Here is a 14,959-nt window from a genome sequence, read left to right on the forward strand (position 1 = left end):
GCTACCCTGCAAAACTACTGCCCGCCACACAGTCCCCAGCCAGCAGGTCACCTGGAAGTCACAGCAAGTGCCCCACCCAATCCAGAAGCCTCTTCATTTGCCAGCATCGCTGATGACTGGTTTCCAAACTTTGGTCAGTTTCACACAAAACAGCACCTTCAACTGTGAAGCAGAGGGTTTCGCTTCTGCTCCCCATCCTTACTGGTAATGTCAAGGAAAACAAAGAGGCCTTTTCTCAACACTTTTATAATGACACCCTCCCACCCACAATATTCATATGCTCAAGAGCTTTGGATCCACGTGATTTTCTTTCCCTTATGATAAGCGGCTCAAAACACTGCGGGATTCCTTCTATTTAGAGGGTATTTGTACTCAGTTTATCGGCTTTAATCTGTTTTTGTCTCTCTTCAATATCCCTAGCAGTTGCCACCTCTTACTCCCTTCAGCAGCCTCCCTCCCAACATCTACTCTAGGAAATCAGCTGTGATGAGGGGCCCTGGGGCAGTCACAGACGATGCAACTAAGGAAAAGAGAGGGTCCATAATTTGCCCGAGAAGATCAGCTTCAACCCCCAACAATGTGTGTCACGTCCCTGTGTTTAACACTTATGCTAAGCAAGATAACTTTTTGTAGATTATGGTTATAAACAGATGAGGTATAAAAATACATACAAGGACACACATCTACTCTAAGATGCTCACTAACTCCACTATTTTGTTTCTACTTATTTCTATTAAAAAATATTAAGAACCTCTGCAGTCAGTATAGCAAAATGTTACTGGGCTTTAAATCCAGAATATAGAGGTGTTAAATGTGTCATTACTCATACTTATTTGTATGTTCACAATACAAAATTATTTGAAAGTCCCTCTCACCTCCCCCTACTCACTACTGGCTCTCACCTGAGCTCCCAGACCACACATCTAACAACCTTTCACTTTACCCACAGCTGAACTCATCAGATTTCCGCAGAACTCCCTCTGCAGCTTTCCCTCCTCAGAGCACAGAAGGACCATCATTTACCTCATTAATCCACCCAGAAACCTGGGCCTTACTCCATCCTACATTCACAGACAGCCTTCATCCTTTCCTTTTTACCATCTAAACATGCCTTCAATATGTTCGCTTTTAAACACTGACCGTCCCACCGCTCAAGTGGAAGCCACCAACACTGCCCATCTGGACACATGAGTCTCCTAAGTGGCCCCACAGCCACTCTCCCCTACTTGAGACAAATGGGACTTTGTCACTCCCGCGCTTTTTGGACTCTTTTCAGACCCACTCTTCTTAGAAGAAACTCCAAGTTCTTCACCAGGTGAAAGTCTTTGCCATGAAATTGTCACCTCAGGGAGGGCAGGACCCGCCCTCTCCCCTCGGCCCCGCCCTCTGGCAGAGCATCAGCTTGGGAGGACCTGCTGAGCTACACCAGCCTGTATTCTAAACCTGGTCTGAGTTCTTAGCAAACTGCTTCAATTATCCATACAATTCCAAGGTAAATTAGAAAGATTTTAGATGTTGAGCTAGACTATTGATTTTGGGATTTTGCACTAGCAACCTGCAAGGACATGTTCTAAAGATTCTGTCTTCTTAAAACCACACCCAGGTTAAAGGAGTATTTGTGGAATGTCTTCGGAGGAAAAGGGACTGTACTTTTACAGGCTTTATGTTTTATAACATGAACAACCCGGACAGGGTCACAAATGGAACCGCCTCACAAGTGACAGAAGACAGGTGAGAGGCACAAAGCAACAGGTTGCAAAGATGGTAAGAGCAAACATGATTCTCCAACCCCCCAAAAAATTTTTGAAACAACCAAAAATTCTGAATTTTAAAAGTAAAAGAGTATCATATAGAGAAATGAAATAAATAATGCTCTTCATCAGGGTTTCAAGATCTCACTCCAGAGTTTTTAGCAGGCCATACTGAATCCTAGCACAGAAAAATCAAATGGACTTGTAGTGAGAAAGTTCCAGGAAAACTGCAGTAATTCCTCCACTTGTGTAAGGACATACACTCACCTGCTGAAGGTGAATGTAAACCGCATTCTGGATAAATTCGAAAGCTTCCAGGCTCCGCTTCTGGATGCCAAGGACATGGACAGCTTGGAAGCATGCTTCTAACTCAGTCATCGGCATTTTTACACTGCAGGGGAAACGGAGGCACCCAGTCAAGAGCAGAGATGTTCCTGTCGTGTCTCACAGGCCGTGCCTCGGGGATTCAGTGCCCTGCAGCAGCCCGGCCCCAGGCAAGGACCAGCAGCGTTTTCCACCCAAGCAGGAGGGGCACTGTGCTTGAGAAAGCCCATCTCCGATGGGGGCAAGAGGGGCTGGTGGGGTTCAGTGAACCTATAAATGCCCACAGAAATATGCCTGCATTCATTCAAGTGATGCAAACAACTGTAGCAGGCTATTTAACAAAATTTCAATTGTCAGTGGAAATTTTGCCATTCCTTTCCGCTTGTCCCCTGCACTCTGAGACAGGCTTAGGCTCTCTTACACCTGCAGCTCTGTGCAATAGTTGTGAAGTCATTTTACTTTACAGATACCACGGTTCTGCCCAGGGTGATATCCAGCCCAGAGAGGTGGCCCAGGCCAATTTAAAGCTATGTGGCTTGCGTGCAGGGACAATTACAGGAGCTGGTTCTGGAGCCAGGCCCCTCCCCACCTCTGCTCCCCTCTCTCCCGAGGCCCCGCTGCCAAGCACTCAGGCTCCATGATCTTATGTCCTACTCTTCTACTCTACTCCAAACCCTTTTCCTTTTGTTTTTTTCCCTAATTATTCCCAGCTGGAGTGATTTTTCAATCTCAATATCTGAAAAAAATTCCTGCAGCCGAAAAAGAGGTCTCCAGAGGTCAATGCCCATATGCTGGTTCCTGAAGAGAGCCCCTGGCTACGGGGACCCTCACCAACACTCACGGGGCATCAGAGATGTTGCAGGGTCAGCCACCCCCTACAAGAGTTTGCTGTCACCCCAATGCCTGCACAGTATCCCTGCTCACAAAATATAGTTGGTACACTTATCGGTTATTAAGAAGCAAAAATACAAAATTGCTCATATTTCTTACTAATATTATCTATGAAGCTGGAAACGGAATTGTAATAAAATGTACAGTTTTTACCCTATGTTAAATCTGTTCCTTTGAGTTTAAACCTCTGCCCTGTTTCCTAGGCTCAGACTTGGTAGCTCTGCACCATTTGAAAAAGAAAGTTGCCTTTAGCCTGAAATCTGCAGGAAAGCCTATTCTCCTGGCCCTGATCTTTAAAAATGTTAGCTCATCTGCACTTCTGTAGAGATGGCAAGTTGCATAATAGAGAATAACCTTTGTTTTTTTGGAGGTTTTACAGGGGTACCATGATTTGATCCACATGGACAGCTGCAAGAACAGCGGATTCAAAGGACAAACAATTCATAAAGCAAGAAGTATGCAACAACCAACCACAACCCCGCCCCTTTTTAGTATAAAAGGAGACTGAATTCTTACTTGGGGAAGATAGTTCTCCAGGACATCAGTCTGCCGTCTTCTGGGTCTGCCAGCATTGCAAGTGAAGTCACTATTCCTTGCTCCAACACCTCATCTCCCGGTTTATTGGCCTGTCATGTGGCGAGCAGAACGAGTTTGGACTCAGTAACAAAATGACTGCATTGGAGGTAGTATGTCTCCAATGTTTCCTCATTTCCAATATGTAACATGCACATCATTTATGATCTAGTGCAAATAATTCATCAAAGACAACCACAAAAAGAAACTATACTCACCTAGCTATCAACACTGAAGTCACAACCTGTCAATTTTATATGATGTTGAACAACACAATGGAAAAACCTAACATAGGGAGTTGACTCCACGGAAATAAAATTATTTCTACTCCTTCAATACTTTTTCTTTTCTTTTCTATTTTATTTTGTTTTGCTTATTGAAAGGAAAATAAAAGTCAAGTCATTTTATTTCACGTATTTTTGTTATAGCTACATTCTTTAAATACTACAAAGAGATTTAAACTGCAAAAAAATTGTTCATATATTAGTATAAAGATATATACACAATCAATGGGGATTAGGAAAGGAATGGACATTTACTAAAAATCCACTGCAATCCTGTCTTTTACAAGCATATCCTGGAATATAAGCTGTATGATCCAGGGGGCTCCACCCCCATTCTCACTGTTGAGTCCCTTAGCAATCAACTACTAAGGCACCAGCATAGAACCATGTGATCAGTATTTTAGGAATAAATTAGGGAATTAGCACATTCAATTCTAAAACAAAAACCCTAAAATAAATACTGAACTTATTTACAGATAAATAAAATTGGAACCAAAAAAGTAGTTATTTCCCCAAGGTCACAAAGCTAATAACTGGTAAAGACAAGATTTGAACTCATCTGCCTGATTCTAAAAACTAAGGTGGAAATCCCATTTGACTGGGGAGGGTCCAGCAGCAGAGCCTATCACCCTATCTTTGTTCAGATCTAGCCTTAGACAGCCTGAGACAGCACCCCATTCCTATGGAACTCGAGGGCAAATGATAACAATAAGGATTTTATATCCAGTAGTTTGTTAGGTCTCATTTATATAAAGTGTCAGCAGGTCAGCAGAAAAACTCTGGAAAATATGAGTGGGTCCAGAGCTTTCTGCTGATTAGTAACTCAGTCTCTCAGGACATAGTGACCTTCCCATGAGAGGCCTCATGGACATAAACTAAAGGCAGCTGAGCAATGAAAACTAACAAGAACCTGGAACTCAAGCAAGAAGGTTCCCTGCCATCCCCCACCCAGTTGCCTCTTCACCCGCGTGGACACGATGGCAGGAGACCCAGATTCTTGTCTAAGTTACATCATCATGGATTCTCATCCATAATAATGTATGACTCTATGCCGCCTTATGTCCATTAAAACTCAAATATGATAACACCAATATCTCAGCAGAATATCTATGTCTCCACTTCCTGTCTTCTAATAGGAGAATATTTTTATGGACAAAAAGCAGAAATCCAATTTAAAAAACCATGCACGAAGCCAGGTGAAATTCTGCTTAAGAGACTGCTCTCACGCTGAGTAAATGAAAACTCAGAAAAAGTGGCCCTTCTCCCTCAGCAAATGGGAGGTAGCCTGATGTGTGTGTGTGTGTGTGTGCACGTGTGTGTGTGTGTAAATCAAATACAATGAATTCTGGGATGTGTACAGTTTTTTTAAGTCACTGTCATTTCATGGGAATGAGCCAACATTTAAATAATTTGAATCTATTGTTCTGAGAGAGTCTCAGGCTCTTGGTGGAGGAGGTGAAAGGGGAGAGTGAAGGAGGAAAGAGGTACATGAAGCAAAGAACTAAGAATACTGCCAGGGAAAGGCAAGACGTTAGTTTTGTTCTTCCTTGCACCACATACAAATTAGGGACTCGCTTTCTGCTGATGACTTATCGAGCACTGATTTGCAGGAGAAGAGGGGACAGCTCATTGCTCACTGAGCTTGTGACTGTACGTGACATCTTATAGACACAAATCATTTACCCTGATCAAACACTCTAGCAGCAGGCTGTAATTCTTCTGTTTTGAGAGACAACAAAGCAGGAGTTCAAACAGGATGCATAACTTGACAAAAGTCAGAGGTCCAGTAAACTAAAGAGGATTAATTCAAACTCAGATCTGAATGCAGAGTCTGATCTTCCCACTCCCAGGACTGGAAAATCCTTAACACAGGCTCCCCAGCTCCCCTGCATTGTTCCTGGCACCAAGCATTTGCCATGGCAATGGTCACCATTTCTCACAGACACAGCGCTCTGTGCAGCAAATGACCTTGATCAGACCTTGATCATCTACCTGCCACGCCCACCAGGCTTCACCATACAGGCAGGAAAGCTGGCTTTCAAGTGCATACAAAGCCATTCCTTGTCTAACCTGGGCTCTTCTGTGGTTTCTCCAGCCTAAAGGCAGCCATGAAACTGCTCACAGTTTGTACATGAGCCACACTACCTCTCTCCATCTGTCTCCCCACCTATACTACTTAGCTATGAACATTTTGAGAATCTTCGACACAAATTTTTAAAAACAAAAAAGAAAGGATTCTGGAACAACTACTTAATACTTACAATTTTAAATGACAAAATACAAAGTGAGTATTTACAAACCGAATCTTCCTTTCTAAATTTCAGTTTTAAGCATTTAAAAATATAATAGCAAAAAATTTTCACTTACAAAATTGACAAAAACATAAACAATAATCTGGAATAAGTTAAAAAATAATGCCCATGTTCTAAATGGAGAAACTTCAGGGCTGTACTGAGGGGTAAAGTAAGAGGTGAGAATGTAGAGACATCAACAAATTGCATGGAGGAAAGCAGTTTTGTAAAGATGTAAGTTCTCATCAGAATAATTCAAAACTTACTGAAAACTCCCATGACAACTCCAATCTGATTTTTTTTAACTTGAACAAAATATTTTGGAATTCTTCAGGAATAATAAAATCATAATACTAGACAAGAAAATTTGGGATGGAAGAAAAGAATGAAAAAAATTCAGACTGCCAATTATTAAATAAATTTTTACAATATGTAAGTTATGGTGCTGGAGTAAGAAAGGCAGATTGGCAGAAGGGAACCATGAGCTCAAAAAGAGACTCTAGTGTACACAAGTATTTTGTAAAGGTGGGATTTCAAATCAAAGAGAAAAGTATGACTTCAGTAATTGTCCTGAGACAATCAGACAATCACCTAGAAAGAATAAATACTATTCCTCTCATAAGGACCACAAGATAATTTACAGACAGTGATGTAAATATAAAAAAGTACTAATAACAGCAAATACAACACTTTGCTCTTATTAACTCAACTTACCCTTACATTAACAAGTACTATTATCATCTCCATCTTAGAGATTAAAAAAAACCTACAGAGGAGATTTATTCCAGTATAAGAAATTATTTTTAAGAATAATTTCAAAGATAAAACACATAAGGAATACATTTATTATCATAAGAATATTTTGAGACACTACCAAAATAAAAATCCTCCTAAACAAAATGAAAGGAAAGAAATGACAAGAAAAAGCTCTGTGATACATGTTGTTGAAGACAAGAAGTTAATGTTCATAACATACAAATGGCTGTCACAAAGCAACAAGAAGCTCCCCCACTTAAATGTGTGCAAAGGATAAAAGGAATCATTCATTTTAAAAAAGTCAAATGGCTAATGAGTGAAAAATGCTCAATACCTCACTGGTCATCAAATGCAAACTAAAACAATGAAAAAGCACTTTTGCTCATCATATTGGCAAATATTTTTAAAAGATATTCTATCTAGTGTCCATCTGTGGGAGAAGAAACCATGAGCGACATTTTCAGAGGACGACATGTCAATGGATATGTAAACTCTGAAAAACGTACGTACACAATGACTCAACACCACTTCTAGGAATCGTTTCCTTTAGGAAAAAACAAATTTAGTCCAAAAAGATGTACCCATCAGGGCATTTACACAGCACTGTTTACAATGGTGGGAAGAAAAACTGAAGTGAAATCATATCCAGCAATAGAGAATTGGTTACATAAGTAATTGTGCATCTTTTCATTCCCCTATGGAAGGAATTTCTAGAGTTACTTGAATGGAGTCTGTGATGAATGTAAATGTCACATCCAGGGACTAAATTTCCAGAAGCCTTAACTAAGGGAATACTCATAAAAGATCACAGGAATGTCTGTACAAGAAGGATGCCAGTCAAATATCCTTTCTGACAGTGGAAAATGGAGAAAATTTAACTGTCCACCATCAAGACAATGATGCGGTAAATCACGACGAGCTGCGAGCAATGAGGGAGCCAGCGTTTCGCCGTGGTCCAGGGCCTTGTCCACAGCATTCTCTCACCAAAGGTGTGCGTGGGAAAGAGACCACACCCGCAAATCAGGAGACCCCTCCACTCTATCTGAAAGGACCGGGTGAGTCTGGAGTGGGAGGACGTCTATGATATACACCTGAGTGATTAAAGCGAGCTGCAGAAAAACATATAGTATGGTCTCATTTTTAAATAAAGCATATATACACACACGTATACATGGAATTCTCATATGTGTGTATATATCTATGTCATAGGCATAAAGGTCATGAAACATATATATCAAATTTTCAACAGTTTTTACTCTTTGGAAATAAGGGGAAGGGAGGTAGGGCCTTCCTGTACCACCACAGTTCTCTTTTCAGTATTTCAGTTAAGTATACTTGGAATTTAAAAGTTTATTTAAGTCCGAAGTAAAATGGACAATGCCTCCACAAGACAGAATGCTATACTGGTCATCAAAAATCATGCCAGAGGAGATAGAATATTGTAGAAAAACATATAAAAAGCCGAATGGAAAATGGAGGTGTCCACACAGTAAACAGTCACAGAGTGCTCTCTGGTTTTTTATGACAGAGGTGATCCACACTGATGAAAATATACGTTAACGTGTTAATTATTATCTTTGAATAGCGGGACAAGGATAGCCTCTTTTGCCCCCCTTTTCAGAGTTATTATTTTAAATGCACATTCTTTTTCATCTGAAAAAAGCATTTTTGGGTGTGTAGTACTATGCATTGGAGAATAATACAAGAATACTTAGAGAAACAAGTAACTAGGAGACAAAGCAGCAGCATCACACAATGTAGGACGGGCGATCCTGATTAACACCACGAAGTTACATAAGGACCCACAAAGTGAGAGCACCTGCTGTAACAGGGCGTGGCCCCCTTCTATTTGTCAGCAGTGTCTTCAGGGCTGAGGCAGTTCTGAGCACGGCCAGTGTCAGTGCTGGTGTCTTGATTGATGCTACTGGGGGTGAGGGCACCTGCAAGCCGAGAGGAAGAACAGAAATCATCCTCTGCCTTTTCTGTCTTGTTTCTTTGTTACTTTAAAAGAGAGCCATATATAAGATAAACCGTGTATCTCCCCAAATGAAATTTCAGTAATGAAACCGTTTTTAAAGACTTCACAGCTTATATTCTGCCTATAACTGTCTTTTCAACAAAGATCATATTTATTAAATGTTAATTAACTCAGTTAATTAACTCCCTGTTGAAACATTCTAGTAAAGAACATGAAATGCAGTATGTAAAAGAACCACACCTGCAGTGACTAGCTCAGCTGTCTTGACGGCAGTGCAGTCAGCCCCCACCATCCCGTGGCCCTGAGCTCCTGATGCTGGTAAGAGATTACGCTGCCGCCTCAGATGGAGAGAAACGGTGAAAGCATTTCTTGAACCCTACAGCACTGACAAAACATAACTGACAAATCCCAGGCCCCTTTGAGGCTCTCATTTTCTGTTTCTGGCCAACCCCCATCAATGAGCAGAACCACCCAATTCCCGAGCCATGGGACTCACGTGGGAAGCAGTTTTGGAGAAATTTCCAGGTATAGAATGTAACCAACTATACATAGAACTCTGAAAAAAGAAAAGATGCCATACTCTGATTTTGGAAGACACTCAAAATATTCTCCTAAGCCTTAGTAGCTGGAAAGGCTGGGCTTCTCCTAAGTCACTTATTTATTTCACAGCCAGTAAGCATCTCCCTCAAATCCTGCTTCCCTGTGTCTGCTGGGAGCTTGAAGCACACTGCTGCTGTCGATCTTATAAGTCACATGGCAGAGACATGTGTCTCACGCCTGCAATCCTCACACAGGCTCGCCTCCTAGCCTCACTGTCTGAACTGGGCCCCATTTTCTCACCTGTTTATTTGGTATCTGTTCTTCTGTAAGCTACCTGAAATGCGTTTTGGAACATGTCAGAAGAAGCAGTGGGTTGAGAAATGGACAGATTGAGAGGTGAGAGATGGGCAGACAGAGAGAGAGACTCCAAGAAAAGGGGAACAAATAAAATTTCCTATGCAAAACCCTCTTCTAATCAGGGAAGGAAACCACCACGGAAAAGTGTGAAGAGGCAGGTAGCTTAGGACTGTTTCCTGGATTCCATGAAAAGTAATACCAAGAGATGAGAGGGTAGAACTTTAAATAGTAAAAGAAAAAAAGCACGCATGCTTGAAAAATATATCTACAATATGTACTTTCTAAAGAATAGACTGAAATCAGCAGGGCCCAATAACACTACACTTGGGTATTTACAGAAGTGAGAATCCCATCTCCAAACCACAAGGCATCCCTTCAGAGCACTGACAGTCTACATGGGGCGGTCATAAAGCCATCACCGCAAAAGCTATGCTACCCTGCACTTACGAGGAATGAGCAGCTGTGCTCAGGCTGCCCATGCGCATCATTTACACCCCACAGCACCTCTACGGGGGGGGGACGCCTAGCGAGCCCCGTCTCTGCAGGACAGAAAACCAGTTCTGGAGAGGCTAAGCCGACTTACCAGTTCTCCATCTCACAGGACTGGTCTCTCCAGAGCAGGACACGAACTCGGACCCACGATTGTAACCATGGTACTACAGTGCTTTGTGTGCTGTTTGTGTGTATAATACATTTGTTTCTATCATGAAAGGTTATTTAATAAATGATCGGTTGTCTTGTCTAGCTCATTAGCTCACAATCAATCTTTATACTGTTGAATTGTACTCTTTTCCCCTGAAGAAAGGAACGGAAACAGCGGGGGTCAGAAAGAGGTGGGGCTCCATTCTTTATCTGGGATCTCATCTCATCGAAGTCTCCAAACAGGGAAAAGGAGCAAATGTTCTCTTTATCTTTTCAAGAGAGGGCTCCAGTGATGGTGACTTATTCAATTACAAAATCAAGGCTGGGGAAAGGGCACATGCAGCAACTAGAGCAGTATCAGCTGTAGGAAGGTCAAAAGTGCTCACGGGAGGGCTCAGGGGGCAGCCTCATTTAATTTCAATCAATAAAACAATAACAAACTCTAAAAATACTGGCCTACAATGGATTAGCTCTTTCTTGACATCTAGCAAGTTTCCACAGCCCACATGTAACATTATCGGGAACCAGTGAAAGGAAGAGTCCACAGACAAGGAAAATCAATGCCACAGGCAGGCTGAAACCCAGGCTGGAGTTTAGGAAGAGAAAGGGCATAGTTAAGAACTGGGGAAAGGCTGGGGAAAAAAATCATCACAAGGACTCTCAAGCATCATCCAACAATCATATAATCATTCATTCAAGAGAGAGTTACTGAGGTCGTATTCTGTGCAAGATTGTACAGCGGGTGAAGCAAGAGTGCAGCGTCCATGGTGGCAGCAAGTTGCGGGGCTCAAATACACTTCTGATCCCGGTACCTTGCACACTTGTCCTCAATATAAAGGCAAAGATAATTAAAGTAAAATAATACTCTGTAAACTCAAAGCATTGTTGAAAAAAAAAGTTAAAGAAGACCTAAATACCAGGACAGACACTCCACACACATTCCCCTATCAAAAGAAAGTGCTCTTGGAATGGCAGTGCTCCCCAGAGCGATCCGTATATTCAACGTGGTCTCGATCACAATCCCAGCGGGCTCCTCTGCAGAAACTGACTATCCGCTGCTACAATTCATATGGGAATTCGAGGATCTCAGTAACCAATACATACTTGAAAAAGAAAAATTTGAGAGGACTTATAATTCTCAATTTCAAACCTTACAACTCTATCTCCAGGTGAGATTAGAGGTCATTGTGAAGTTATTACTGTGTTAATCCTTATTTACTAAATTCTCTACAATGAATATTACTGTTACAATAAGAAAAATAAAAAGTAAGTTATCCTTTAAAACATGCACACCGATTCATTCATTGGGAAAAAATTATTCTATCAATTAAGAGATAAATATCTATTGAAAAAGGACAACTTAAAAACAAGAGTGCATTTGCATTTTTCATAAATTGAAAACTGAAAAGCACAAAGACGTCAAGTTTCTAGGGAGACCAATGCAACATATTAATAGTTATTTTCAGAAATTCTAATTTAACAATGAAAACTCTGGAAAGGGAAAATCGTGACTGAGAGCCAACTGCAAACACATGGAGAGCAAAGGCCTAGAAATCACAGTTCCTTTAACTCTGCTCCTAACACAATAGGAGAGGAAATTCCTCACTGAGGGGACAGTGGAATCCCATGCATAAGACAGGATACACAGTACAAACTGCACTAGAATTGGGGGTGATTTCCATAGAAGAATTCTAAAGTTACAAAATTGCTGAAAAACTATTAAAACACTGACAGAAAGATTAAAACACACAGTCATATATATTATATAGAAACATATGTAGTCTGCTCCCATGTTGCATAGAAATACAAATATATTTGTTCATTTATGGGCACTTATGACTTTATCCCTGGTAGAATATTTCAACTAAAACAAATAATCAATATAACACTCCTTTTGTCAAATCTACTTGATAAGTTACTCTGCTATGTAAACATAATGTGTCTAAGATAGATCTAAAATTAGTGAAAAAGAGCTTTGTATGGCTTCTTGAACTATTCTCAAAATTCAAAGCTTAATTTTAAAACAGATCTGAACAGTAATTCTATATTACCTTTCCCGTCGTGAAATGAACAACACAGTCTGTTGTCAAAATTCTGTCCTTACAATGATTCACGAGCACCGTATCCTCACAAAACTGCTGGACAGCAAGGCACTATCCAGACACTGTGACCCAACAAATGAAACACAATGAAGACAGTGACCCTATTCTGGAGGGCTTATAGTCTGTGTCAACACCAGGGTTTTATTTGATTGGTTTGATTTGTTGGCAAAATAAAATCAATCAAGTACTTTCTTCTTTGAGCATTCTATAAGTCATGACTCTGCTGTTAGTGTCATGAGCAGGAAAGACTTAAGCATGACTTGATTAGATCAACTAGCAACAATCATCACTGGAGAGTGAGTAATAAAGAAGTTAACTGATAGCAATGCTTCTCCCTACATGAGACCTAAAATAAATCGACACTGATATCCGAAAAGAAAATGAGAATTTGAGGTCCCCAATAAGAAAAAAATCTAACAAGAGATCAAAAAAGTAAAGATTGTTTCATTAACGTTTCCTGGAAAGATTGGAGCATGGTGGTGTTGAGCTCAGATGCTAGGGAAAAACATGAGGGTCTGAATTCCCACAGCACTGGGTAGCTTTGACACTAATATGTCAGTCAAATTCTCTGCATCTCAGTCTCCGATGCATAGACTGGGGACAACAACCGCACCCATCTCCTAGAACGGTCCTAAGAATTAAGTTATTTTATATATACAAGTTTTAATAAAATACATCAGATATTAAATATTACCCCAAAAGCACAAGGAAAAATGAAAACAGAGATAAATTGGAGTTCATTAAACTTTAAAACTTTGCTTCAAAAGACACCATCCAGAAAGTGAAAAAACAACACTCAGGAGAAAATTTTTTCAAATCATTTATCTGATAAGGAATTTGTGTATCAAAAAAAAAATTCCACAGCTCAACAATAAAAAGGCAACTCAATTAAAAAATGAAAAAAGAATCTGAAAAGATATTTTTCAAGGAAAATATACAAATGGCCAATAAGCACAATGAAACGGTGTTCAATAACATTAGCTCTAAAGGAAATCAAGTCAAAACAACTAGGAGAAACCGCTTCAGATTCACTACAATAGGTTAAAATCAAAAAAAAGATTAACAAGCACTAATGAGGACACAGAGGAAGCGGAGCCCGCAGCCATTGCTGGTGAGGATGTAACACAGCGTGACCACTTTGGAAAACATCCTGGCACGTCCTCAGAGAGTTGAACATTTGGCTTCTGAATGATCCAGCAATTCTGCTTCCTGGGCACACAAGTAAGAGAACTGAAAACAAATGTTAACATAAAAACTCCTACAGGAATATTCACCATTACTTTTCGCCATTAATTTTCAGAGCCAAAAAACAGAAACAACCCAAATGTCTATCACGTGATGAATGGGTAAACAAAGGGGCCCAGCCATACAGTGAAATATTATTCAGCAATAGCAAAGCATAGAGTACTGACCCAGGCCACAACGTGGACAAACATTGAAAACGTTACTCAGTGTGAAAGAAGTCAGTCAAAATAGACGGTTCCACTTACATGAAGTGACTCGATTTGCATGAAATGTTCAGCACAGGCAAATCCACAGAGACAGAAGAGTGGCTCCCTGGGGCTTGGGGAGGATGGGGAAGTTGATAATGTCTGCTTATGCGTACTGGGTTTCCTGTTGGGGGGAAGAAAATATTCTAAGATTGACTGGGATGCACATTTCTGGGCATAGAGTAAAATCCGCTGTACATTTTAATGGGTGATTTGTATTAAAACTGTTAAGAACAAAAGCACCTCGGATTAGTACCTTCCATAGTAAATGCAAATTGCTAACATTTATTACAGGAAGAAGAAACTGCCCTCAGCATGAAAGCAGGAGATCAGCAAATATTAGTTAACCGAAATTGGACAAGAGCATTTCACTTGAAACTGTTGCTGAGTGTACAAGAAATATTCAGACATGACAAGGAAAATCAGTTTGACATCACGAAGAAGCATTCTGCTTCAAATGCAAATCAAGGATTCGGCAAGCCCAGCTGCTACAAATGACCAGAGAAGAAACCTGGTTCTTAAAACAAGCACCAGAGCCAACAAGGAAATGGTGGTGAGGAAAGCAGGCGGCCTAAAATCTGGAACAGTGTGCTACAAATAATTTCTCCACTGAAAATTCAAAAATAAAATGAAAGTGATGTAATGCTGTGTTGAACTCACGTGAATGGGCTTCCTGCAGTGCTTGACAGCTCTGTAACCCCGAATGACTCAGGAGAATCAGCATGGCTCCTGGGAGTCCCCAAGTAACTGCCCATCAGCACGCTGACCACCATCACATCTGCCAGGGTTGAATTGCAGAGAAGAGAGCAACCTCTGAAAGGCACAGGGAATGTTGACAAGGGAATAAAAGGCTGCGGTCAATCCTGGGACAGAGGCCCTGTGAGCAGAGGCCAGAAGGCTGCAGGTGAACTGGAGTGGCCCTGGGGCAGGAAGGGACCACAGGGGAGCATATCTCAATTATCTCCTCTCTCTCCCTCGGG

General features: G+C 40.9%; 1 protein-coding gene and 1 long non-coding RNA gene across 2 annotated transcripts in view; one reads left to right on the plus strand and one right to left on the minus strand.

Annotated features, from left to right (window-relative positions):
• LOC140694716 (uncharacterized) overlaps window positions 1–14,959 on the minus strand; it is a 144,606-nt gene that overhangs the window by 111,249 nt on the left and 18,398 nt on the right. The window contains 7 exon segments of the mRNA XM_072957826.1: window positions 2,019–2,142; window positions 3,483–3,592; window positions 8,690–8,810; window positions 9,089–9,246; window positions 9,345–9,404; window positions 13,980–14,103; window positions 14,640–14,792. Of these exon segments, the coding sequence (XP_072813927.1) occupies window positions 2,019–2,142; window positions 3,483–3,538 (180 nt within the window). The 5' untranslated portion in view covers window positions 3,539–3,592; window positions 8,690–8,810; window positions 9,089–9,246; ... (1 more) ...; window positions 13,980–14,103; window positions 14,640–14,792.
• LOC140694758 (uncharacterized) overlaps window positions 1–14,959 on the plus strand; it is a 92,693-nt gene that overhangs the window by 22,075 nt on the left and 55,659 nt on the right. The window lies entirely within an intron of this gene.

This window comes from Vicugna pacos, unplaced genomic scaffold, assembly GCF_048564905.1.
Source record: "Vicugna pacos unplaced genomic scaffold, VicPac4 scaffold_103, whole genome shotgun sequence".
Classification (NCBI taxonomy): Eukaryota; Metazoa; Chordata; class Mammalia; order Artiodactyla; family Camelidae; genus Vicugna; species Vicugna pacos.